Genomic DNA, 26,470 nt, shown 5'->3' on the forward strand with positions numbered 1-26,470 from the left:
TTTTTCTCTTTCTCGCTCTCTCTGTTTTTTTTTTTTTTTTTTTTTTTTTTTGTCTTTTTAAGGCTGCACCCATGGCATATGGAGTTTCCCAAGCTAGGGGTTGAATCGGAGTTGTAGCTGCCAGCCTATGCCACAGCCACACCAGTTCTGAGCCGCGTCTGTGACCTACATCACAGTTCACGGCAACACAGGATTCCTTAACCCGATGAGCGAGGCCAGGAATTGAACCTTCGTCCTCACGGATTCTAATCAGATTCATTTCCACTGAGCCAAGGTGGGAACTCTGCCTTCTATCTTCATGCTCCACCATTCTCAACAAATGGCTCATGGTTTCCAATGGGAAGCATCATAAGATTGGCTGCTTGAGTACTGGGCCTCACATCTATGTTCTAGAAATCATGAAATGCAATTGAGGGAAGCAAAACAAAAACAAAAGCAAAAACAATCCCCTCAAACCAAAAACATCTTCCAGCTAAATAACCTCCTTTAAAACACCTATTTAGAAATTTCATACATGGCAATTCACTTGCTCCTTATTGACCAGAATTTAGGACACATCACATAAGGTCAAGGGATTGGGAAGTAATGGTCTCTTAGGAGGCACATAGTCACCCAGGATAAAATCAAGCTCCATCTCTAAGAAATAGGTAGGTTAGGGGATAGTTGGTGGAGAGCCAGGAGTTTCTGCCCTGATTCCCACGAATTATCAAGGGACATGCATTTGTCAGTAGCAAGTATCCCCTTAATGTTTAAGTATATTTAATATTAAGACATCAATACCAAATGGGTATATAATTTCAATTGTTATTTGTTATATATTTAATATTAATAATTCCTAAGTATGGAATTAAAATATTAAAATTAAAACAACTGTGAACATTTTGTCTTAATTTTCTTCTGCCTGATTTCCCAGTCTGAAACAAAAAGAAATAATATGACAGAATATGATTACTCAATAAAACACAACCGGTTCTGACAGCTTCTTAGCCACACCTATGATACTTGAAGTCAGCTACATCCAAAAAAAATAAAACGTTAAAAACATACATGGTGATGAGTTGGCTCAGTAAGACAAGAATACATCAAGCTACCTATTTGCCAGAATGATCTCAGGATACTGGGATCCTGTTGCTTAAACTATCCAGGTTTTTCAGGTTGGCTTTTAAACATAATTTGGTAAATTTTTGTTGGATAGGCCTGACCAAAACTAAGGTCAAAATGTGATTTTTGTTCTTAGTTTTGGGTTAACAAAATATATTTACTAGGCAAAGTGGCAATGACCACGCCATTTGCCCTAAATTTGTCTAGCCTGCCGTTGTACACCCTCCAACATATGTACCAAGTTCACAGTCAGTTATCCAGGTGCAGGAGAACACAGGGTGGGGGTGGACAAAAGAGAGATGGTCTTGAATTTGGGTCTTGAATTTGTGAGCCGGGACACATTTCCCTACCATGAGGCAGCCATAGACCTACTGCCAGAGACCACCTGTGTCTCAGGAAGTCTCACTCTGATTGTCTACTTGTACTGTTCACCAATTAGTTTTTACAGGTTCCAATCAAGGGATCATCAGTACATTGCTTATCAAAGTTTCATGTACAAAGGGGATCTTGTTGAGATGCAGGTTGTGATTCAAAAAGTCCACTGGGGTGGAGTCTGAAACCACTTTTTTCACCTGTTTTCAGGTGCTGTGAATAAACCTGAGTAGCAAAGAGCTAGTGCTGAGGTGAACTCGGGCACCAGAAACCCCTGGGGAGACTTCCCCTCAGAGTTTTTCATTCAGTGGATCTGAGGAAGGATCCAGGAATGAGCATTTCTAGCACATTTCCAGATGATGCTGATGCTGCTGGTTCAGGAATCACGCTTGCAAGAACCACTGATTTAGAATTTCATTATGGGTCTCAAGGAGATGAGAAATATGGGGGAACAGTGACCTATCCCTCTGGCAGAATGCCTGCTGTGGATGAAATGTGTTTGTGAGTTTGAATTTTAAATTTTACGTAAATGAACTATATAAATGTTGTTCACCCTTAATTCCTAAGATTTCTATATATTTTAGGAGAGACAAAGAAATTCTTTCATTTCCACTTTGGATTAGATGATTCCTTTTAGTTTTTGTTGAACTATTCCTAGTAGAAAATAATTCTATTTTAATATTTGGTATGAATTTTAGGTTAAAAACTCAGCTGTTTCAAAGGAAGACTTGATTTTTTTTTCAATAATAATTCCATGTCACAGCACATAAAGGTCCCCAAACATGGACAAATAAAAACACTCCACAACTACAGGTATTAATTGTTGTACTCTGACAACTAAATTTAAAAAATTTGAAATCTTACACTTTCTCAGGCCAAATACAGAGGAAAGACACTTTTTTTTTTTTTTTTTGTCTTTTTAGGGCCTTACCCATGGCATATGGAAGTTCCCAGGGTAGGGGTTGAACAGAAGCTGTAGCTACTGGCCTATGCCACAGTCACCGCAGCACAGGATCTGAGTCGCACTTGCAACCTTCACCAGATCTCATGGCAACACCGGATCCTTAATCCACTGAGCAAGGCCAGGGATTGAACCTGTGTCCTCAAGGATGCTAGGCAGATTTATTTCCGCTGAGCCACAACGGGAATGACAAGTCGCACTTATTTTTAATTGTTTTTTCACTCAGGTTAGTAAATAACTTCTAACTCTATAGATTTTAAAAAGGTTTTATAAAGGACATTTTATTCCTATCAATCAAAAACTTTAAGTAGAGATTTTAAAATAATTTGATCTATCCACATGAAATGCATATTATGAATATTTTATAATATTTTTATAACATTTCCTTTTTTTTTTTTGTCTGGGCCTGCACCATACAGAAATTCTCAGGGATCCAACTTGAGCCACAGCAGGGACAAGACCAAGTCCTTAGCCATTAAGCCACCAAGCCATCAGGGAACCCTGGTTTTTAAAACATTTCTTACACAATTATTCTATTTATATATTTGAAAGAGGTTAATGTTTTATTGTGAGTGGTAAGGATTTGAAATCAAGGGTGATTTTTATTTTTTATGTAAAACTATCCTTTCAAAGAATTTTTTAAAAACTATGCTCACTTAAACTTATTGGGCTCTACAAAGTATACAAGGGTCTATCCACTCTTATTAATGCTTTCTCTTGCTATACACAGTTCTATTTTCTTTAATTATGTACAAAAACAAATGTAGTGCCTGGCCAAATGCAATGTTCCTTCAGATTTATTAGAAAAGCAGATAAAAGAGACTAGAAACATGCAGCAATATACATACTTTGTTTCATTACCCCAATCTAATTGAGGATTTTCAACTAGTACAGGAATTTTATAACCAACACACAATAAAAATGGAGTTAGCTTTTCCTTTCTATGATAATGAAAATTCTCAAATCTAAAACATCCATTGTGAACATGTTCCAAATAGCAGCATATTCCATTCTCTAAAAGTAATAAGCATATGAATAGATATCAAGTTTTATAAAATATTTTTAATAAACTTAGGAGGAATTAAAAGCTTGATAAAGTTAAAGAAGTATTTAACAAAGCTCATTTATAATAATTATACCAATTTCCATCTGTATTGGTGTTTCCATGGAATTTTTTCACATGAAATAGTTTGAGATTTGGATCAAGATAAGATGTTTTTATTATATATTCTCCCTAACTATAGATTTAACTGTTAGAAAACAATTAAGAATGATTACCTTACTGATAATTAACCCACAATTCACTTACATGAAATAAACCATAAAATATGTTTTAACAACCTAAATCTGTAAACAGTCTGGCAGAGTTTATAAGTTTCATCAATCATGCAATTAACATTTAATTTTGAGTGTAAAAAGAGAATGACTTCAAATTTCCTAAATAACTCAAAAGGCAGTCGTATTTCCTCTGTGAGATAAATTTTAACAGTATTTTGAAAATATTTTAAATAGTTAAAACTGCTTAATACAAATTCATTTCCCACATTTTCTAATAATTTTGGTAATACTTTTGGAGGGTCTTGCTGATTGAGAAATCTTCCTTTGGCCTATAATTGTACTTTATGTTCATAGATAAATTTTCTCTTTCATACTTGAGCAAATTTAAGAAATATGAAGACATAAACAAATATGTCAGTTAAGGTTCAACAAATGATTTTTAATTGCTCCACAAACATTCTGCACCCATGTTCAAGAATATAACAGTGCGATATTTCCAAAATTTTAAAATATATTTTAAAATTTCAAAACTGTTATCATTATCAGAATAAATGTACATCAGACAACATGTATTCTGAAAGTTCACTACTCCCTAAAATTATTTTACTGACAATGGCCTTAGAATCATACACTGTGTACTCCTTTAAAAATAAAATCTTACTTATTAAAACTACTTTTTATTCTGTTCTAATATCCAATTTCATATCAAGAATATCTTTATTGGAGTTCCCCTGTGGCATAGAGGGTTAAGGACCTGGTGTTTTTACCACAGAGGCCTGGGTTGCTGCTGTGGCGTGGCTTGCCAAAAAAAAAAAAAGAAAGAAAGAAACATCTTTACTTAGAAACTATGACTAAGAATAAGGAGACTAATCACAAAATTTAGGAAAATCAACCATTTTTCTCAAAGGTTAACTAGCTAATAGATTAAAATTTTTTTTTGTCTGAATGAGAAATTTATTTGTGACATATACTGGTAATGTTTATAAAATTATAGAGTTTGGCACAAAAAAATTAAAATATTATTAAAAAATATGGCTTCTTTCTAAAATAATCAAATACAACTCCATTTAAATGCTATATATTCAAAATACTTTATAACTTATGTTTTCATTTTCTTATGCATCATCATTCAACAAATGTTTGGTTAGAATTGTAAGAGATTTCAGTTTTCTTTTTTGGCCAGGCCCATAGCTATGGAAGTTCCTAGAGCCACAGCAGTGATGATGTTGGATCCTTAGCCCCCTGAGCCACCAGGGAACTCCTTATTTTTTAACATATACATGTCAGGCACTTTTTTTTTGATTTAACATTTTCTGAAAGTGATTGCTAGGTGAAAGTGGCCTGAGTATTAAGTTCTAATATGGATAGTCATTCAATTTTTAGCATATTCAAAGGACTGAGCACTGTGTATCAGGGTTGTAAGCCTAAAACCTGCTAAGTTAATTCCACAAATGCTTGAAGATGGTGGGCTTGTGTCAAATTAGACACAACTGCCAAGTTATTTAAATTTTTAAAAAGTTAATAGTATACCAGGGTGGGCAAACAGAACAGGCTTGTGGGTTTCCCTCAACCCATGAGCATCGAGGTTACGATTCTTTCATGAAAAACCTCTCATGATCCTTACAAAATTGTGGCTCAATTTGCTGTGAGCTTATTCTAGCCCATGTCTTTCCAACAACTCTACAAGTTTTAGGAACCTGATAATGCATCCCCATGGACAGAGATCCCAGGATCAATCTGGGAGCACCCCAACAGGGTGAAAACGATAGTGAGAAACGAGCTCTTATTTACCAAACCAAAGACTCCATCCAAGATTGCTTTAAAAAAAAAAAAAAATCCTTCAGCACAGAGCCACTACGGTAGAGGAAGCAATTATTATTATTATTTTCTTAGGGCCACATCTGTGGCATATGGAAGTTCCCAGGCTAGGGGTCAAATTGGAGCTGCAGCTGTGACCCGCGTCACCACCACAGCAACACTGGATCTGAGCTGCATCTGTGACCTGCCACAGCTTGCGGCAATCCTCCCTAAGATTTGGAAGAAAATATTTAATTTTCGTCTAAAATAAAATGGTATTTTTCATTAGCTTCCACAATCCCCAGCCCACCCACATCCTCTTCCAAAGCATACAAAGTAACAAAAGTTTTCAAATAGAAGGTACAATAAAGCCCATCCCTGTAGTCCTGGAAAGGGCAATATGTACAAGCCTGAATAAGGAAATACAAATGAAACGTTTCATTTTAGAGGCATGGAATTTATCTCAGCCAAGGAGCTTTTAGGGGAGCTTCCTATTTATAGAATCCTTATCTATACATGACTGGAAGTTTACCTCCAATAAACAAACACATTAGCAGATGCTGCTATCATTTTACATTCAATAAACTCCTGCATATCCATTGGTAGATGTAAATCTTTTAAAGGCACATTTATTTTTTTACACAGGTCTTTGCTAGCATCCTAAATTTGGGTTCCAGGTGATCTAGAAACTCAAGCCCCTCTTCTTCCTGCCGATCACTGCAGCAGCCTACCGAGCCAGCCACAGACCCTTTTCCTTCATAGTTATAGGAGCGAACGTAGTCTTCAGAATGTTTGTGTTCCTCGTCTTGTCCGCACAGATACACCTTCTGTATCGAAAAAGAGCACATTTTATTATTTTTTTTTTAAAAACACCTAAACATATTAGCTTAAAAATAATGTCTTTGATTTACCTTTTACTCTTTAATTTTTAATCAGAGTGTGTCCTCTAATGGATTCCTACATATAAAAAATGCACATGATTGGTCTGTATGATATTCATTTTTAAAATATAGCACATACATAAATGCTCCTAATGAACACATTTGTGAAAACTCGAGCTCTACACACATCACACAGCTAACTTACAATTTCCCATTTAAATACAAGATTTGTATAACTGAAACGTATCTTTGAAGATTTTTCACGTATTTGGGGGAAACCAATACAGCCTATGATTCTTATGTTTATATGCTATCATATACCTATAATCATGTGATATATTAATCTGGCTAATCTTAATCTATATTGATTGATGTGGACATAAAACAAGGAACTACAACCCAAAATAAAACCTTCACCATCTATCTGGTTGATGGCGATGGCAGGATTTCATAACCACATGGAGGAGTCAGCACACTAAAAATATTTGTAATTTGTGATGTCCACTTCCTCTATAACAAATATTTCACTCTGGGTGATCTTCCTCATAATTCTTAAAGAAGAAACTATCAGACTTTTCCACACTTCCTAAAGTATAATATGCCTACATATGCCACTCCTAGGTAAAGTTTTGTAAAACTGGACTTTACAAGATCATTGTTCTCTTTGGGTTTGGACATGACATCCCTATCTAGGATAGTTCAGCATTTAAAAGGTGATGAGTTCCAGTGTACCAGGAGTAAACCTTTGGGGGAAATCCTGATTTATAAATAGTGTTTAACTTTCATGTACTATGAACATGAAGACACTGGCACTTACTTCGCCAAGCCGAGGTTGGGTGAAGCTGTGCCACTCCGTGTACCCATATCTGCCGGTGTCCATTCCTCCCTGTCCTAGGCCCTTGACAGATTCCAAGGTCTGATGTCCACCTCCTTTGCTGGAATCCAAAGTGTAGCCGCCTTTGACCATCTCAAAACTTTGTTGTGTTTTGACTCCCTGGCCACCAAGTGTGCCAACAGACACGCTTGTGTCACAAATGTTGCATGTCTGTGTGGGAAGTCTCATATTTGCTTCCTAAAAATAAAGTTATGAGATGAAGACATCAAATTGAAACTAACAGTTTTCTTTCATTTATTTCCCACAATAGGCAAATCACTTACCTGCTGTGCCTCCCAGTTCCCTTAAAATCAGGACAATAATAGTACCCATATCACAAGTGTTATAGGTTAAATTGTGTCCCCACAAATTCATGTGTTGAAGTCCTAACCCTCAGTGCCTCAGAATGTGAGCTTATTTGAAGACAGTGTTATTATAGATGTAATTAATTAAATTAAGATAAGGTCATATTCAAGGTGGGTCCTTAATCCAAAAGGGGGAACTTGGACACACACACACACATACAGAGGATGCCATATGAAGACTCGATTTATGCTGTCATAAGCCAAGGAAAAAAAGCTAGGAGAGAAGCCTGGAACAGTTCTTCTCTAGCACCTTCAGAAGGAGCACAGCTCTGTCAACACTTCCATCTCTAATTCTTGGCATTCAGATTTGTGAGACAAGACATTTCTACTGTTTAAGTCACTCAGTTTGTAGTACTTTTTATGGCAGCCCTAGGAAACTAATATAATAAGATTACGAAGTTTAAGTCAACTAACACATGTAGGACACTTGGAGCTCTATTTGGCATAGTGAATGCTCACTAAGCATTAGCTGTTTTTATTATTACTATGATTACATAATAGTCAGCTGTCATCATTGAGCCACCATACAAAGGAAATTGAAATCTGTTTTACCATCACTTCTTCTCCAGGTCCTTCAGTATTTGACACAATTAAGTTTTGCTGGGCTACATCTTCTGGAAAACACTTCTTTACTGTTTTCTTAGCAGTAACACAGAAACATGTAAACAGAATACCTAAAAAGTAAAAATAGGTAAGTAAAATAGCATTTTTTTCATGCTTGTATACATTAAATTAGTTGAATCATAAGATGGTTTAAGTTTTTTCACAGAACTTAAAAATTGTTGCATAAATTTAAAACAGAATATTAACAAATGTATTAGTATTTAGACCATCTCTGTTTTAGTGAGATTATGTTATTAGGCTAAACAAGAAACAAATCAACAAAAGTAAGAAGGATGACATGTACATAATTTATTAATAGCTGTCTTCCCAGGTTCAGAATTAACTTAAATGTTTCCCTTATTTCTTCCACACTGAAATAGTATCTTCATTCTACTGGAATTTAAGCTAGTATTATTGGTATTTAAAATCCACACAGAGGGAGTTCCCTGATGGTCCCATGATTAGGATTTGGGGCTTTAACAGCTGGAACTAAGACCCTGCTTCAAACTGCTGCATGCCAAAAATAAATAAATAAAATAAAAAGAAATAAAAAGAAATCCACACAGAATACACTCAAAGATCTTAGAATCACAAAACAAAGAACATTAGGCATTAACCAAACAGGAAAGGCAATTACATAAAATCGCTGCCTGGTTTTGAAAGCATACATCAAATGCTAAGAGGAATATCCAGTTTGACCTGAAACACAAATCATTGACAAAGTAAGACTTGGGGAAAAGTTTGTAAATGCAGATAAACTCTGTGTAGTTAAACAAACTGTTAACAAAGAAGGGAGGAAGGGAAGAGAAAGGAGTGAGGAAGGAAAGGAGGGAGGGATGGAGCTGAGAAGCATGGGCAAAGATTTCCAATCTTTTTGCATCTCCAAAAAGTAGTTTGTGGAATGCAATAATCTTGGCATTTTTTGCATCCATTACTTTTCCTTAGTGGCTCACCATATGACCACTTCCCACACACCAGCGTCTTAACATGTATGCTAAATCACTTCATTAACATACAATAATATTGAGCATAAACATCTAAGTGAATTGTTTTTTCTTTTTTGGCCCCTCCATGGCATATGGAGTTCCGGAGCCAGGGATCAGATCCTAGCCTCAGCTATAACCTGTGCCACAACTGCGGCAACACCAGATCCTTGAACCCAACTGTGCCAGGCCAGGGAATTGAACCTGCCTCCTAGTGCTGCAGAGATGCTGCTGAACCTGTTGCGCCACAGCAGGAACTTCTACGTAAATTGTGAAACTACTCTTCACTAAGTCCCTTTGTACATTTGCAACATAAACATATCTGACTGAAAGAAGATCATATTTTGTGCAGGAGAGAAACTTAACATTAATTTCACCCAACTTCTTCATTTTACATATGGAAAAATGAGCTTGAAGAAGAACCCACTATCTCATAGCTAATTATTGGAAGAACTAAGCCTGTAGTTTTGAACATTATTTTAAATTTAATCTGTTCTCACAGTAGTTCCCGTTGTGGCTCAGCGGTTAGCAAACACAACTAGGATCCATGAGGATGAGAGTTTGGTCCCTGGCCTTGCTCAGTGGGTTGAGGATCTGGCATTGCATGAGCTGTGGTGTAAGTTGCAACATTGCTGTGGCTGTGGTGTAGACTGGCAGCTATAGCTCTGATTAGACTCTTAGCCTGGCAACCTCCATATGCCATGGGTTCGGCCCTAAAAGACAAAAAAAAAAAAAAAAAAAAAAAAAAAAAAAATCTGCTCTGACAAATACATTTATTCTTTTATGACTCAGAACCCTGAGCATCCGCATAAGATTTTTAAAAGGACACATTTATCAAAGGCTATAAATGCCATCGATATGAAGAACTGCCATATATATATATTAAATATTAGTTAACACTTCAAATAACACCTCCTAGATAATTATACTTACACAGCAACAATGCAGAACCCAGCACCATGGCAAGAATAGCCCATCTTCCAAGAATTACATTTGATGGCTTAATATCTCTTACACCTTTAGGAGTCATTTTGCAGTCAGAGGGAGTGGTACAGTCACATACTCTCACTGCTAATATGTGTCTTGCCGCAAAACCATGTCTATCTTTTACTTGGATAGGCACAGTATAAGTGTCATAATCAAGATTTTGCCGCTCACGAAGAATGGCAGTTTTACCTATGGGGAAAATGACAGAGATTGTGATTTCTAGAAAAATTAGGAAAATTGATACTCTTCTGTGCTTATCTATATTATTCCAGACAAAACATGTTATTGAAATATTCTATTAAAATGCATTCGTATGTTTTCTTGAAGATATTCAGAACAAGAGTCTAAACTTAAGTATATTATTCATTGCTTTAAAAAAACAAAGTATTATCCTTTTTATGGGACCAATAAAATAATTTACTAAAATTAATACTGATTAGTTATAACGAACTAAGGTGAAAGTCTTAAGTTCGTATTGATTAAAAGGTTTAGCACAATTACGCACCATCCTTTGTCTCTATTGTCCAAAGTTTGCTGGCAGCATTATCCAGAAAGAATTGAAAAGGTGGCCCATTGTCAGGTCCATCTAGATCTACAGGTTCAAGAACAGCAAAATCCTTATCATGCCGACAAATTGTCACTTCTTTTTCTCTGATATCTGGTGGGTGATCATTATCATCTTCCAAAAAAACTACTAATGTTCCGGTGCAAGATCTGCCATCTAAGAGAAATTTAAAAATAGGATATTTCTTCACTTAAAAATTTATTTTCAGGAGTCCCCGTCGTGGCGCAGTGGTTAACGAATCCGGCTAGGAACCATGAGGTTGTGAGTTCGATCCCTGGCCTTGCTCAGTGGGTTAAGGATCCGGCATTGCTGTGAGCTGTGGTGTAGGTCGCAGATGCAGCTTGGATCCCGAGTTGCTGTGGCTCTGGCAGCTACAGCTCCAATTGGACCCCTCGCCTGGGAACCTCCATATGCCGTGGGAGCGGCCCAAGAAATGGCAAAAAAAGACAAAAAAAAAATTTATTTTCAACAACCTTTATGACATACAGTGGACATCTGCTTCCTATTAATTGTCTGAACATGAATTTCACACACTTAAACCACAAATACTATTGCTACCAGGACAAAATAGTGACATCACTCTTCCTTAGAGATTGGTGGCTGTATCAGGTGATATTCTTGAGGTGCTTTTCAAAACTAAATGGTAGGAGATTATGAGTAATGTCGGTATGGAATAATTAAGAAGAAAATTGATTTCTTACATCTTTCTTTATGAAGAGCATATATTCATGCTTAAAATCCAAAGACTTTACATTTGGTCATAATCACTTCCCTGACTCCCTCTCCTGACCTTTCTCCTCATAGACTCTTTGTTCAAACTTTGTAAAACATCTTATTAGTAGGCATCTTCAGTGGAATCTGTTGCCACTGCTAGGGATGCTTTTCTCTTTCTCTTTGCCTGACAAAACCTTATCATCTTTCAAAAACCCATTCAAATATCACTTCCTCATGAAACTTGCCCTGACTTCTGTGGACAGTGGTAGCCACATTCTCCTTTGATTTCTCAGAACCCTTGGCTCATCACAGACCCACATACTAAACTGTGACCACATTCATCCTAGAAGCTAAGTTGAAGTCATCTTGAGAGCCAAGGGATCTGCCCAGTATTTCTTAGCTAACTTAAAACTTAATGCTAACACACTGAATCTAAAGCACTTACTATTTTTATACTTTGTAAAACAATGATTGAATAAACCATAAAAAGTTGCACCCCCACCCTGATTCGATTAGTATGTTCTTAAGAATAAGAACTCTTTACTCCTCTCTAGATCTTTATTACTTTTGGCTTGATACTTCACATATAAGTCTAAAACATTTTTTAAAAATTATTTGGGTTCAAGAGATAATGAATTTCAGAAAATATGTTCAACTTTTACTATTTATGATAAAATACAATAAGCTTTCAAAATTTAAATAAACAGAAAAATAACTGATGAAATTCCCCCCCTTTTTTTTTGTTGCTATGAATACTGGTCTAAATTTTGGTGCATATATGTTGAATTTATGATAAAGAATACCATAAATCATATACAATGTATTCTTTTTTTTTCTTTTTTAGGTTGAAATAACAATTAGCTGTATTGTATAATATGCTCTAGAGAATTTTTTTTCTGTTGAATAACTAAAAAATTAACTTATTCAAAGTGACTTTTACATTAATTACTTACATGAAGTAAATGCTGTATTTAACTATTTAAAAACTGTTCCATCTGAACAAGTTTTACGTAATCTGGATATGAGATACAAGCTTTTATAAGAAAAATCTATAAAAGCATATAAACATTTTGGGACCACTATAAATCTGCAAATAAATCTGAATACAAGCAACAACTTCAGAAGCAAAACACACTAACAAAGAAATGAGCAATGGAGAAAATGAAGCTTTTTAAATTAAAAAAAAATGTAGCTACAGATACTACATGTGAGCAGTAGGTGCTTTACTTTTAAAAATTTAAGCAGAGAATAGTTTTTCTTTACAGGACAATAGAAATCATACTTAAAAAATTGAGTAAAGAAATACAGAAGCCATTTGGAGGCAAATCCACACTAATTTAATCCCATATTCAACCAACAGTTATCACATAAATGGTTATTTTCCATCATAGTCTTTGTTTGAAGTATGTTGTCAAAAAGGGAAAGCTTAAAGTTGTTAAAATGAATGGTAGTCAAAGCCAGAGCTGAAACAAAGTCCTAGACACCTTCTAACACTGCAAAAGACTGATTGTAAATTTGAACCTTACTGTTGAGAAATATGGCAAAAAATAATTACTGATAATAGTCAAAGATTGTAAAAACGTAATTGAATGTATATGTCTATCTCTAAACCTTGTTTTAAATAAGCAAAGAAGCAAATGTCAAGGATCAGTGAGTAAGGAATGTCACAATCCTGGAGCTGGAAAGTATATCTTGGGTTAACTAAAATACACACTTCTACAACAGGAACTCTGAAAGGCAAGAGCTCCCACCACTGCATAAATGTTTCCAGGAACCAGAAGTTCCCTGTCATTATCAATCAGCCAACTTCACCCAGAGAGCTCTTTAATTAATCATTAGAAAGTTTTCGGGTTCTTTCTTATCAAGCTATAGTATGCCTTCCAATCATTTCCAATTTTTTTTTTTTTTTTGGATTATACACATGAAACCTTTATCTATTCCACATAACCCTGAACTTTTACAAGAAAAAAAATTTACAACCAAATATAGCAAAGCATTTTATAAACTTTTGAACTCCATTTTCTACGTTAAAATGAATTGTTCCAAGTGCCTATTATGCACCTGAACTTGCAAAGCTCTTGGTAGCAAAATCAACAACCTGGACCCAGAGATTCATGGGGCTCTCAAAGAAGAGAGGAATGACAAACATCAGTTCCTGCACAAAGCAAACATGCCAAAATCTCTGCCGGATGCCTGCTAAAAGGATATTTAGTAAAGATAAGGGTCCTTACATGAAAATGAGTCAATCTAGTTAGAGAAAAAGAATGTACATGAGAAACAATAAAAATACCTTTTTTATAGAGAAAACTCATCACCCATGATAACTAATGGGTTATTCCCAGAGAAGGAGGGCTTGAGAGGAACTTATTCAGAGAAAAACTGAATGAAGTCTAGTGAGCCCACTCACAGAAGTTTTCATTGCATTCGTTTGAAGAAGTGAAGGGATCTAAAGTTCAAATAGGAGGGGCAGGGCTATTCTAGGTGGAGGGTATATAAAACAGGACCTTCTAGAGTGAAAGCTGGGAAATCAGCCTGACTGACCAAGAATTGACACAAAAAATACAAGGAAATTAACTGGATTCTAAGAAAGCTAGAATGCCTAGATCATCATTGTGAAATATTTATGAGCATCAAAACTAAACATTCATGTGGAATGTAAGTAATTACTTAAATATTTGGCCCTCAGAAGCATATATTAAATGGATTAAAGTTCAAATAAACAAATCCTTCAAGCTACCATATGATCTTCCATGAAAATTGATATTACCCTTATCTTTACTTCTCAAGCACACCCAGGTTATCCATAAGCCTGGAACCCAGATTTACAAAATTTAGATTTTGACATTTTCTTTCTTTGTACTAAGATCACTGTGTTTACAGAATTCCTTTGTCACCAAAAGACAAAGTTAATTTCTTATATCTCTGTTCTCCATATTTTCCTTCTCTCTAAAGAGTATTTCATTTTCTACTACCTAGCTTCTGCATTCCTGAGACATCGTCTTTCTTTATCCTTAAATCTGGGCGATCCTTAACTGATTTCCACTTTTTACTATACCCATAAATTCTTTGACAGGGAAAGTTTTCATATGAGAGAATCTTCCTTTAATTCAATAAATTTTTATAATATTTATAGTTGTACAACCATCGTCACAACCTAATTTTAGAACATTTTCATCCCAAACCTCCAGTCTATCCCTCTCCCCCAAATTGTCCCTTTTGGTAAACATAAGTTTTTCAAAGTCTGTGAGTCTGTTTTTGTTCTGCAAAAAAGCTCATTTGTATTCTTTTGTAAGAATCTACCTATAACTGATCCGACAATCCCATTCTTGGGCATCTATCCAGAGAAAATCATGACTCGAAAATATATATGTACCCCAATGTTCATTGTAGCACTATATACAATATACAAGACATGGAAGCAAACTAAATGTCCATCAACAGAGGAGTGAATAAAGAAGATGTGGTACACATATACAATGGAATATTACTCAGCTACGAAAAAGAATGAAATAATGGAATTTGCAGCAACATGGAGAGACCTAGAAATTATCATACTAAGTGAAGTTAGACAGTGACAGAGAATCTTTTATGAGAAGATAATCACCCTTTAATTGATATCATGTGAAAATCTGACCTTATCTTATGAAGCCTAGTTTTCACGACTTAGTGTTTGGAACTTAGTAGAAAATCAATATTTGTGGAATAAGTAAGTCCACATTAATCCTTGCTTAACATAATAGTTGTGCTTCTGAACCATTCAGATTTCACTTTTGCTTATATAGGGCAGTAAATCACCAGAATTCTAGAGTAGTGGCAACATTATCTATATTTCTCAGTTTATGTTTTCCCCATTCTCCAGTAGTTTTCTCCCCTATTTATATCAAAAGAATTACATTCAAAGATTGTGTGAGAGGCATCAAGAGGAGAGGAAGATCATATGCACATGATTACATAATGATATTCAAATTGAGGTTTTCTTTCAGATTTTGAAACCTAAATATTTTTGGCTCATGGGAATAGTTCTTTCAAAGTGCTTGGTCATCTTACTGATTTATTTCCATCCCAAGGCAACAGGAATAACCCAAGGCTGAGGGAGGGAGTACAAAGAAACACCTGAATGGGACAGATGTGGATGAATTGGTTTTCCCTTCCCATATAAATTGCAAGCAGCAGCATCTTCATAAGTCTAACTTTTATCTCTCATCAGAGAATCTTTTTTTTTTTTTTTTTTTTTTTTTTAGTACATGTGGCTTTATTATAAAGCTATGGAAAAAAAGTAGGAGTACAATATATGAGAAAACATTTGTCTTTATTATCAGAATATCAAGGTGGCAAAATGAATAAACATGACCCATTGCATGACTTCCTATCAGCTTCTGCTTCTTTCCATGGGATTTGAAATGTGCTTATTCACACACTCCCCATTCCTTCTAAAGAAATTCAATTATTCTGTAGCAAAAGACCATAGCACTGTGCCCGCTTATTTCTTTTGAACAGCTAGCATATAAAATACACTAACCATAAAAATAGTGGAAACCATCTTGAATTAAGCAGACAGTCAAAAATATAAGCTCTGTCATAAAAGCCCAAGTTCACTCATCTTTATCATTTATGGAAATTTACCCCTTGTGCACCAGTGTGTTATTGGCATGATGGAATGCCATATTGTAACTTCTTCTTCTTTTTTTTTTTTTTTTTTTTGTCTTTTCCAGGGTCGTACCCACAGCATATGGAGTTTCCCACGCAAGGGTCTAATCGGAGCTGCAGCCATAGGCCTACGCTAGAGCCACAGCAACGCCAGATCCGAGCCACGTCTACAACCTATACCACAGCTCACAGCAACACCGGATCCTTAACCCACTGAGCAAGGCCAGGGATTGAACCCGCAACCTCATGGTTCCTAGTCAGATTCGTTAACCATTGAGCCATGACAGGAACTTCTGGAACTATTTATACTTTTTATCATCCTCTTTTAACATCCATCTATACATCTATGCTATACATTAGCATAATAGTATATGTATATAAATAAATATACTAGTAAATATATGGAGGTGGTTGTGGGTCTATCAATAACCAAAGATGGGCCTATCAATAATGGGCCCTTTTGGTTCTATGATTACAAGATGCCCTCAACAATAACCATCAGGAAACACTGGGGAAAAAAGGTTTTTTCCTTATAAGTCCTGGAAATTACAGGTCAGGCAGCAAGAGCAAATTTGTGGGGGATGGGGTGGAGGTGAGGGGGTAAAGGGGATAAGGAGGTGACATCTGGGATTCTGCTTTTATCAGGTGGAGGCTGGGGGCCTAGGGTTAATTGATGAGTTTAAAATACAAGAGCAGGAATGTAAAGAGCAGGAAGAGAAAAACCAAACAGCCCAAATGGTCAGTTATTGAAATCGACCAGGATCTCTAAAACAAAGGAGCCAGGGCAAATGAGATTGGGGCCAGCCTGGCTCTTGATCCATTTGTGTGGCAGGCATTGTGTTGATCTGAGATAGCCATCTTTGAAGATTTCTGAAGTAAGTGGAAGCCTGGGCAATCAAAGCTTAAGTCAATTTACAAAAAGAGAAGCCAACTGACAGAGCTTACATGGCAAAGGTTCATATTCAAAAATGACTCACTGCTAGGAGGGTATGTTCAAAAAGGTTTTGAAATTACAACTTCAGGACATTTGAAGGATATTTTTTCATAAGACTTGTTCTAGGATTAACCTTAGAGAATGATTGCAAACCTCAGCAAAAGGCTTTAAAAATCATCATGGGACCATGTCTTTAAAAAATAGGATTAAATGTTTTGGTTCCCCAGGAAGAGAGGCTCACAACAAACCTACCTGAATGCAACTGTTTTAGGTGGGTTGAACTCTTTCAGCAGGGTTCAAATCATAGTAATCTAATTCTGTCCTCAAAAAAGTAAGAGCTCCTTGATGATGCCACTCTGTCTATGGGAGAAATCAAATAATATGGACCCTGAAACCTGGACTTTGGCCATTTACCACCTCCAAGTTTTGCTCTGTTGAGACACTGGGATCTCAATGAGGTGGTTTCTAATAAGTTAAGCAATCATAATGCAAATATTGTTTGCATTAAATTTTGATCTGGAAACAAACAAATTTAAATTTAACTCCAGGGAGTTTCTGTCATGACTTAGTGGAAACGAATCTGACTAGGACCCAGGTTTGATCCCTGACCTTGCTCAGTGGGTTAAGGATCCAGCGTTGCAGTGAGCTGTGGTGGAGGTTACAGATGAGGCTCGGATCCTGCGTTGCTGTGGGTGTGGTGTAGGCTGTTAGCTATAGCTCTGATTCGACCCCTAGCCTGGGAACTTCTATATGCCATGGATGCGGCCCTAAAAAGACAAAAAAGAAATAAATAATAAAATTAACAAATAAACTTAACTCCAAGATGTCCTTAAAAATACATCATATATTTATATTTTATTCCTAGATAATTGCACTCACCTGCATCCATTGCAATCACGGAAACATTGTATTGGTTGTTTTTCACAAATTTTGATTCTCTATCTAGCACTTTTACGGTTTTCAAGTTACCAGTATGTTCATTAATTTCAAACCAGTTATCTTCATCTCCTATCTTCTTATACCTAATTTTTAGAAAGCAAATGTAAATGCTCAAAGCAGAGTGGACATAATCTCAAAATCTGTTGTTCTGAAAAATAAATAGAATGTTCCCAAATTTGAAATTAATTATTATCACAATTGAAAAGAAGGAAATTTTTAAGGTACATTACCTTAAGCCCTCACTACTGCCTTTTTCTGGATCCACTGCTTTGTATCCAAGGAGTTCTTTGCCCGCTGGGAGGCCATCTTTACTCTGAATAACTTTTACTGATGGTTGGCATTCGGGGCCCTCATCCAAGTCTTTAATTTTAACAGTGACAGTTGTTGTGCACATAGTAGGTGTTTGAGCATTTGCTGCTTTAGAGAATTGTGCTTCGTTAAGTACACCAATTTGCAAAACAATCTGGCGATTAAGTTCATAGTTCAATGGCTGTTCAAGAAACACACTTTAATGAGTCAATATTTAACACCACAAATAGAAGACATGACTATGTTCCAAATTTTAGCAAAAAAGGGAATATCATTTTTGTGTATAAAATGCTACCAAAAATTGCTACTAATATAGTTAATTACTGATAATTACCTTCCTATAGTGACAAACACTATCAAATGAAACTTTTTTTTTTCTTTTTCAACCACACCCTTACATATGGAAGTTCCCAGGCCAGGGACTGAATCTGGGGATTGAATCCAGGTTGCTGCTGTGACCTACACAGCAGCTGCAGCAACGCTGAATCCTTAACCCACTGAGCCGGGCCAGGGATTGAACCAGTTGCCTTGGTAGAGACAAGCTGGATCATTAACCTACCCCACAGTGGGAACTCCTCAAATGCAAAATTGTTGATTTTAAGGTTCAACCAATTTTTCTTCTTTACTTTTCTTTGGGCAGATCCTGCCTTCATTTTCTTATTACAGGTTTAAATATTAATAGGAATAAGTAATAAGTATTTGAATAAATTCAAGTAGGCAATTTCTCTTTATTTTATTACTAATCAAATGGGATAAATGATCACTCCATCAGCAAAAGTCCCTCAAAGCTAAGTATATAAAATAATTAGATAGACTACTTGGACATGAGATTTGGTTATAATGGAGCAGTGACTATGAGTAATCTGAGTCAAAAAGTATCATGATATCTTTTTTTTTTTGGCTTTTTGTCTTTTTAGGGGTATACCTGCGGCATATGGAGGTTCCCAGGGTAGAGGGTCTAATAAGAGCTGCAGCCACCGGCCTACGCCACAGCCACAGCAATATCAGATCCAAGCTGCATCTGCAACCTACACCACAGCTCATGGCAACACCGGATCCTTAACCCACTGAGTGAGGCTAAGGATCAAACCCGCAACCTCATGGTTCCTAGTCAGATTCATTTCCGCTGCACCACAAAGGGAACTCCTAGCAGCTTTCAAAGTACATTATATTTGGATTTGTTAGTTCCTGATCAAAGTGCTCAGTCCTGAACTGAATAAATAGAAAGAATCTAAAACAATAGTTAAAAGATTAGAGACTAAAATAAAAGCAAAAAAAGAGAAATAAAAAAATCTAGAAAAACGCCAAAAAAAGAGAAAAAACAAAGAGAAGAATAGGCAATATTATAACTAAAGGAGATTTTCTATAAATCTTATTAGGGAAGGCAAAATTTGTGCATACCCCTTCTAAGAAAATACACTGTCCCTAAGAAATTAATGAGGAAAGATGTAAAAGGCAAGAGAGGGCTGTGAGTAGAAGGACTCAGAAAGGAAACAAGTTCAGGCAAAGTAATCATTCTCAGGGATAGTAAATGCAATATAGTTTAAAAAAATCCCCAAGCACTGGCTACTTCAAACATAGGGGAATTAGTAGGAATAACTGCTGAATATTTAGTAAATTATGTATCTTGTAAAATACATTATAGACTGGTAAAAGTATAATACGAGCATGAAGGGAACTGAAAAGTCAAGAGGTTTTCAAATAAAAATTCTTCCATTTCTCTCTGCCTTGTGTTCCATAAAATAAGAGATTTAGATAAGTAGGTGTCTAAGACCCTTTCTAAAGCTAATATCTGATTACTAAGTCAATATTTCTCTACCTTAGTTCTGCTCATATACAGAAATCAGGTTTGTGCCTGCCGTGCCTTTCCTCTAAGAGATAATAAGGGTATAATAATAATTACAGTAAAGTTTACATAGGAAACAATGTAAGTCATTTCAGCATTGCATTGCAACACTGATATACATTCAGGAATTATTAAGTGTAAGTTAGAATTTTATAAAGCCTTGCCAGACACACACACACACATATAAATATATTGCCTGATACATATATATATACATATATATATATATATTTTTTTTTTACCTTGACAACACACAAAACTCCTTCATTTGTATTTGGGTCTGTGCTAATTTTGAAGTTTCCATTCTCATTTCCCTGTAGGATCTTGTATATGGCCTTTGAGTGAGGTGTGTTTGGCAAATCCTGGTCACGTACTGCCATTCGTAAAATCTCAACATCAATTCTGTTTTCTTCTACTTCTGTAAAATACTGAAACAATTGCCTCTTGCTGTTATAAATACATAGTTCTAACAATGCGATTTTTCCAGTTTAAAATTTATATTTAAAGAAAAATAAAACAAAGTGATGTGAAAAGGCGCAATTATACATTGGGAAGAATTTAGCCATTTAATACATAAGCTCCCTTTTTTCCTCCATAAACTAATTACCCTGTATCAGATCTTCTCCATTCTTCAAACACTAAATAATGTCTTAATTTTGCAACTTCTCTGAGGTGATTTCCCTAATCATTCGAGCCCTCAGATTTGTCCCTATTCTGAACCTCTATAACATCTACAGTCCATTGCCCTGTTTTTATACATAAAATGCTTTATATTAAGATATTAAGATTTCAGTATTTAAAAATCATTATAAATTGCATTTTTTAAAACTTTTGATTTACAGGAGAACACCTTAAGGAAAAATTTTTCCTTTTTTGAGACATTAGATCATAGTTTCTCTCCCCTACACCCCCTCAAAAGAAATATGGTGACAGTAGTAAATCAGAATCTTCTAGAGATTTAAAATGAATTCACAAAAGGATGATAGCCTTTGGATCACAGCAGATCTAGATATATATATTTTTAAAAACAAATCTAGTTCTAATCCCACTTTTTCCTCTTACATGGTCTATAGGTAGGAGAACATGAACAAGTTACTGAACTGGCCTTATATTTCCTCTTATGAACTATGAGAAAAAAGATATCCTTGTAAATTGTAGGGATTAATGTAAAAAAGCATATGACTGTGTTTCTCACTACAGACTTTCCCTTCTTTGACATGTATTCGGGTATACGGTATAGATTAATGGAAGAGTGAAGATGACTCACTATTTTGTTCAAGAAGGAAGAATCATTTCCTGGATGTATCACCCTGTATGTATTTCTCGTGTTGTGTACTTTCTCAGTGAAAGTTTGCTCACATATAACACAGGAAGAGCCTATGTATAGACAGTGGTGGGCAACACGTATTACTGACTCCCCAGCGGAGCAGAGATGTAAATTAGTCCTTCTGTAATCTTTTTTTTTTTTTTTTTTTTTTTTTTTTAATAGCCACACCTGTGGACTGTGGAAGTTCCTGGGCTAAGGGTTGAATTGGATCTGCAGCTGCTGGCCTATGCCACAGCTATAGCAGTGGCAGATCCAAGCTGTGTCTGCTAACTACATTGCAGTTCACGACAACATGGATCCTTTATTCCACTGAATGAGGCCAGGAATCCAACCCGAATCCTCATGGATACTAGTCAGGTTTTTAACCCTCTGAGCCACAATGGGAACTCACCCATCTCTTATCTTAAGAAGCTGAGGTGTAAAGAACACAGATGAATGCCTTTACTCCTTCACCCTATAAAAGGAATTTGAGTTCAAAGAATCTAATACCAGAGCTTGGCATCCAAGAAACACTGAACACATGCATGAACTCAAGGGCTAAGATGCTCTTAGATGAGAGAGCAGTTATTTTCCACCATCCAGAAATATCTGGCACTTTACTTTTGCAGAAATCAAATTGTTAGTGAATGCTATTTTGTGAGTGTTGGCTATTAAATCCAAAATGTGTACACTCATAGAGCTATCAAATTCCAGATTTGTTTTTTGAAAAAGTAAATGAATCTAGACAAATGAATACATAGATATACTCACAGAAGTTTCTGTAAAATATGGTGAATTGTCGTTTTCATCCTCGAGTGAAATAGTAATTGTTCCTGTGTTAAATAAACCGAAAGGTTGGCCTCCCATGTCTCGCACTTCCATTATTAACTTGTATGTATCACATTTCTGAAAAAAAAAAGGAAGAAAGGTACACTGATGAATGCTTATATTTCCTGTAAATTAGGATTCTCATAGTCATTGCTCAGGATCTGATTATTTTGCAAACATTCCTTTTGGATTTTATCGTTCAAAAAAAGCCACCATCAATACAAATATAGAAAAAGAGAATTTTCAGTCAATACAATGAAAAGCTGATGTTTCTAATATTTCAAAATGTAAAGCCATTTTAGCATCTACACATCAAACTGGGTCAATGATCTCTTAAGTGAGATCTTATACCTTCCCCAAATCTCTGTAGGGACAAAGTATCCCCCCAAGTCCTAACCACAGCCTGTAGGGAAGTATGTTTGGAGAGGTGGCCTCAGGGGGCCTTACTGTGACTTCCCTGGGAGTTCATATTATCGATTCAAATATGGTTTAGTGACTGAGAAGTTAATTAATTCATTCATTACTTCTCTATCCAGTAAAGGTGTAGTTGTGGTGATGACACCTGTGTCTGGATGTATGGAGAAATGCTTGGGATGGTCTGGAATCTGCTGTAAGATTTTATATTTCAGACGAGTATGTAGTGTGTCAGGTTCATCGTGGTCTATGGCAGTCACTTTTCCCACTGAAGTTCCTGTTTAGAGAAACCCAATACTGTCAACAACTGAAAATAACAATTAATTCAATTCAAACGAACATAAAATCAAAGCATTGCTGTAGCATATTCTCCCCCCAAATCCACAAGTTGGTTGATTTTACAGTTAAGTGGAGAGGTATCTAAGTGCCTTCCAAGTTCTCCTTATCTGGAACTTTCTAATAGGTGATTACTGTGGATAACATAATTTGTATCCTACATACGTAAGAATATCCACCCCACCCTCGGTAACGGTGGTTCTCAAATTCTTCATCATGGGTTAATCTAACAAAGTTGTTGACTTTATGTACCAGTTACTTCTCCATGTACATAGAAAATAAGCACAAAAAGTTGACCTTTGAAGAGCCTATAATCTTATAAAACTACAAAGTTTTATGTGGAATACCCTTGAAAGTCAAGCACTTAAAAATGTTTTGCATAACTGTTTAAGACATCAATGAGGAATTCCATTGAAGCAAAAACCTTGTGTTTTTCCTAAAATGTGAACTTACCAGTTCGGCAATTCTCAGGCACACTAAAGATAGTCACTTTGTTTTCAAAATATGGGGCATTATCATTATCATCTTCAACTTTGAATAATAAGGGGAGTGGGTACTCAGGTGCATAACCGTCAGCAGTTGTTGCGTAGGCATAGAGCTGAAAGGTAGACAAACACAATCAGCTGATTCCTAAGTAACAAATCAGGCACAAAAATTAAGCCTAGCAGCTGGGGAGAGACATAATGTTTTTAAAAAGAATGAAAAAATGCCATCTGCAGCATCAAGAATGCAACTAGAGATTATCATACTAAGTGAAGTTAATCAGAAAGCGAAAGACAAATACCATAAGATATCACTATGTGGAATCTAAAATATGGCACAAATGACAGTTCCCTGGTGGTTCAGTAGGTTAAGGACCTGGTGTGGTCCCTGCCGTGGCTCTGGTCACTGCGGTGGCACAGGTTCAATCCCTGGCCTGGGAACTTCTGCGTGCCACAGATGTAGCTAAATATATATATTTATATATGATGCAAAGTACAAAACAGAAACAGACGCATGGACAGGGAGAACAGACTTCTGGTCGTCAAGAGGGAGGGGGAAGAGGGATGGACTGAGAGTTTGGGGTAGTAGATATAAACTATTACATTTAGAATGGATAGACAGTAAGGTCTTACTGTATAGCACAGGGAACTATATCCAATTTCTTGAGGTAAATCATAATGGAAAAGAATATAAGAACAAAAAGAATGTGTATATGGGTATAACTTAGCCACTCTGCTGTACAACCAAAATCAGCACAATATTGTAAATCAACTATACTTTAATAATTAAAAAAATCATTGGAGTTCCCATTGTGGCGCAGCAGAAACGAATCCCACTAGGAACCATGAGATTTCGGGTTCAACCCTTGGCCTCGCTCAGTGGGTTGAGGATCTGGTGTTGCTGTGAGCTGTGATGTAGGCTGCAAACGAGGCTCAGATCTGGCATTGCTGTGGCTGTGGCTGTGGCTGGTGGCTACAGCTCAGACTGGACCCCTAGCCTGGGAACCTCCATATGCCGCAGGTGTGGCCCTAAAAAGACAAAAAAAAAAAAATTATTGGCAAAGGCATATGTAAGTAAGAACTTATGTAACAGAGACACGACACACCAGCACAGTTTATGCCATTCCTATGGCTTCAATCCTTTCTCATTATTCTCCCACCAAATTCCATGTACTCCAGCTAAATGGGGCTCCTCCATTCCCTGAATTAACTGCATGCTGTTCTGCTTGTTGGAATGCGTATGGATTCCCCAGTCATGCTAATAACATGCATTTTTTTCCCTAAAATTTATGCAAAACATGCTTCTAGTTAATTGCAGATTTTTATATACATATAAATATCAGCTATTTCTGGGTGATTTGATTATGTGTCCTTTACCTGTATTTTCTCATTTTTCTTGTTAACATGTATTTCTTGTGTACTAAAAATGTTGATAAAATCATATACATATTCCAAATTCTATCTCAAAATGATATATCTTGGCTCCAAATGTCAAGATTTAATGCCCTTTCCATTTAAACACCATCAAATTATCTCTGCACTCTCCTTATGTGGTTTATACATAGGAAGTGCTCAGTAAATGGTTTTCAAGTTAAACAGATTTTCTTCACTGACAGGATCAACCTGCCCAAAGTGAACCCCGTATTAACTCAGTGCTTCGCCACAACTAGCTTTCTTGATTTCCCTGCTGTAACTGTTTTCTAGAATGAACCAGGATCCTCCCTCTCTTCAGTCTTGTATTAGTCAATGGCCAGATTCTAAAGATTACAGCATTTCTGTGTCTCTCTCATTCATCCTCTCTGTTCTGCTGCCAATGCTGTCATCCATGTGACTCCAAATGTATCCTATCAACTCTCCTGTTGTATCCTGCCAACGTGTTGTCCTATCAACATTCCAGCATTTGTCCTAACTGACCTTCTCCAAACTACGGAGCACGCAGGGGTGAGATTCATTTCCATAAAGCACAATTTTAATCAAGAAATTTCCTACTCAGACTGTTCGTTGATGTTCCTATCATCCACCAAAGTAACACAAAATCCTCACTGCTGTGTTGAAAAGCAACATTTCATCTTCACATGCCCATCTAGAGGGGGAGAAATTCCTACTCCAATCTCTAGGATGGAAGGGTTTGAAGTAACCATTCATGTCCTCTCTGTCCCTGTTTTCACTTTTCCCCAAACAACCTCCAGCTGGGTTTTTTCAGTAATAAAAACTTAAATTTTGATTTCCATCAGTCTGATTCCTGTATCTCATTGCTTAACATGGGAATATAGGTGTGTATTATCACCACTTCACCACCACCGCCACCACAGCCAAGGTCACCACCATCATCATCCCACATTCTTCAGCCTTCCTAGCAATCACTCCCCCTCCCCCATATTTGAGGTCTTCCTTCCTTCCTTCCTTCCTTCCTTTCATTTGTTCATCTTTTTAGGGACATACCCATGGTGTATGGAAGTTCCCAGGCTAGGGGTCAAATCAGAGCTGCAGCTGCAAGCCTACAGCACAGCCACAGCAATGCAATATCTGAGCTGTGACCTGCACCATAGCTCATGGTAATGCTGGATCCTTAACCCACTGAACAAGGGCAGGGATCAAACCTGCATCCTCATGGATACTAGTCAGGTTCATTACCGCTGAGCCACGACAGGAACTCCCTGATGTGAATATTTCTTTTTTTAAATAGCTGCCATTTTGAGAGTTTTGGCCAGAGAAACTATATGATTTTTTTATGTCTCTGTTAGATTACGATTGTGCTCATGGGAGAAGCCTGAGACTTAGGATATTTGTATGCTTGAAGCATCTAACACAGTATCTTACATTGAGTAATTCTTCAATAAATAGTTTTTTGCATTCAATTCTTTCCATCTTTCTTTTTTAGGAAAATGGACTACACCTTAAGTTTGCCTTGTATAAAAACTATCATAAATATTCTGCGGGACTCTTGT

General features: G+C 36.4%; 1 protein-coding gene across 3 annotated transcripts in view; it reads right to left on the bottom strand.

Moving 5' to 3' along the window:
* DSC1 (desmocollin 1) overlaps positions 5,720-26,470 on the bottom strand; it is a 33,873-nt gene continuing 13,122 nt past the window's right edge. For 2 of the 3 annotated variants that reach the window (XM_003127880.3, XM_013999269.2), the window contains 11 exons: positions 23,494-23,638; positions 22,815-22,981; positions 22,234-22,368; positions 20,399-20,584; positions 18,232-18,491; positions 17,942-18,084; positions 10,708-10,923; positions 10,149-10,391; positions 8,182-8,303; positions 7,208-7,462; positions 5,720-6,336 (listed from right to left, as the gene is read on the bottom strand). In XM_003127880.3, the coding sequence (XP_003127928.1) occupies positions 6,139-6,336; positions 7,208-7,462; positions 8,182-8,303; positions 10,149-10,391; positions 10,708-10,923; positions 17,942-18,084; positions 18,232-18,491; positions 20,399-20,584; positions 22,234-22,368; positions 22,815-22,981; positions 23,494-23,638 (2,070 nt within the window). In that variant the 3' untranslated portion in view covers positions 5,720-6,138. Of the gene's footprint in view, positions 6,337-6,420; positions 6,467-7,207; positions 7,463-8,181; positions 8,304-10,148; positions 10,392-10,707; positions 10,924-17,941; positions 18,085-18,231; positions 18,492-20,398; positions 20,585-22,233; positions 22,369-22,814; positions 22,982-23,493; positions 23,639-26,470 lie in introns of all 3 variants that reach the window. The other variant, XM_013999268.2, reaches the window with a different exon arrangement.

This window comes from Sus scrofa, chromosome 6 (assembly GCF_000003025.6).
Source record: "Sus scrofa isolate TJ Tabasco breed Duroc chromosome 6, Sscrofa11.1, whole genome shotgun sequence".
NCBI lineage: Eukaryota > Metazoa > Chordata > Mammalia > Artiodactyla > Suidae > Sus > Sus scrofa.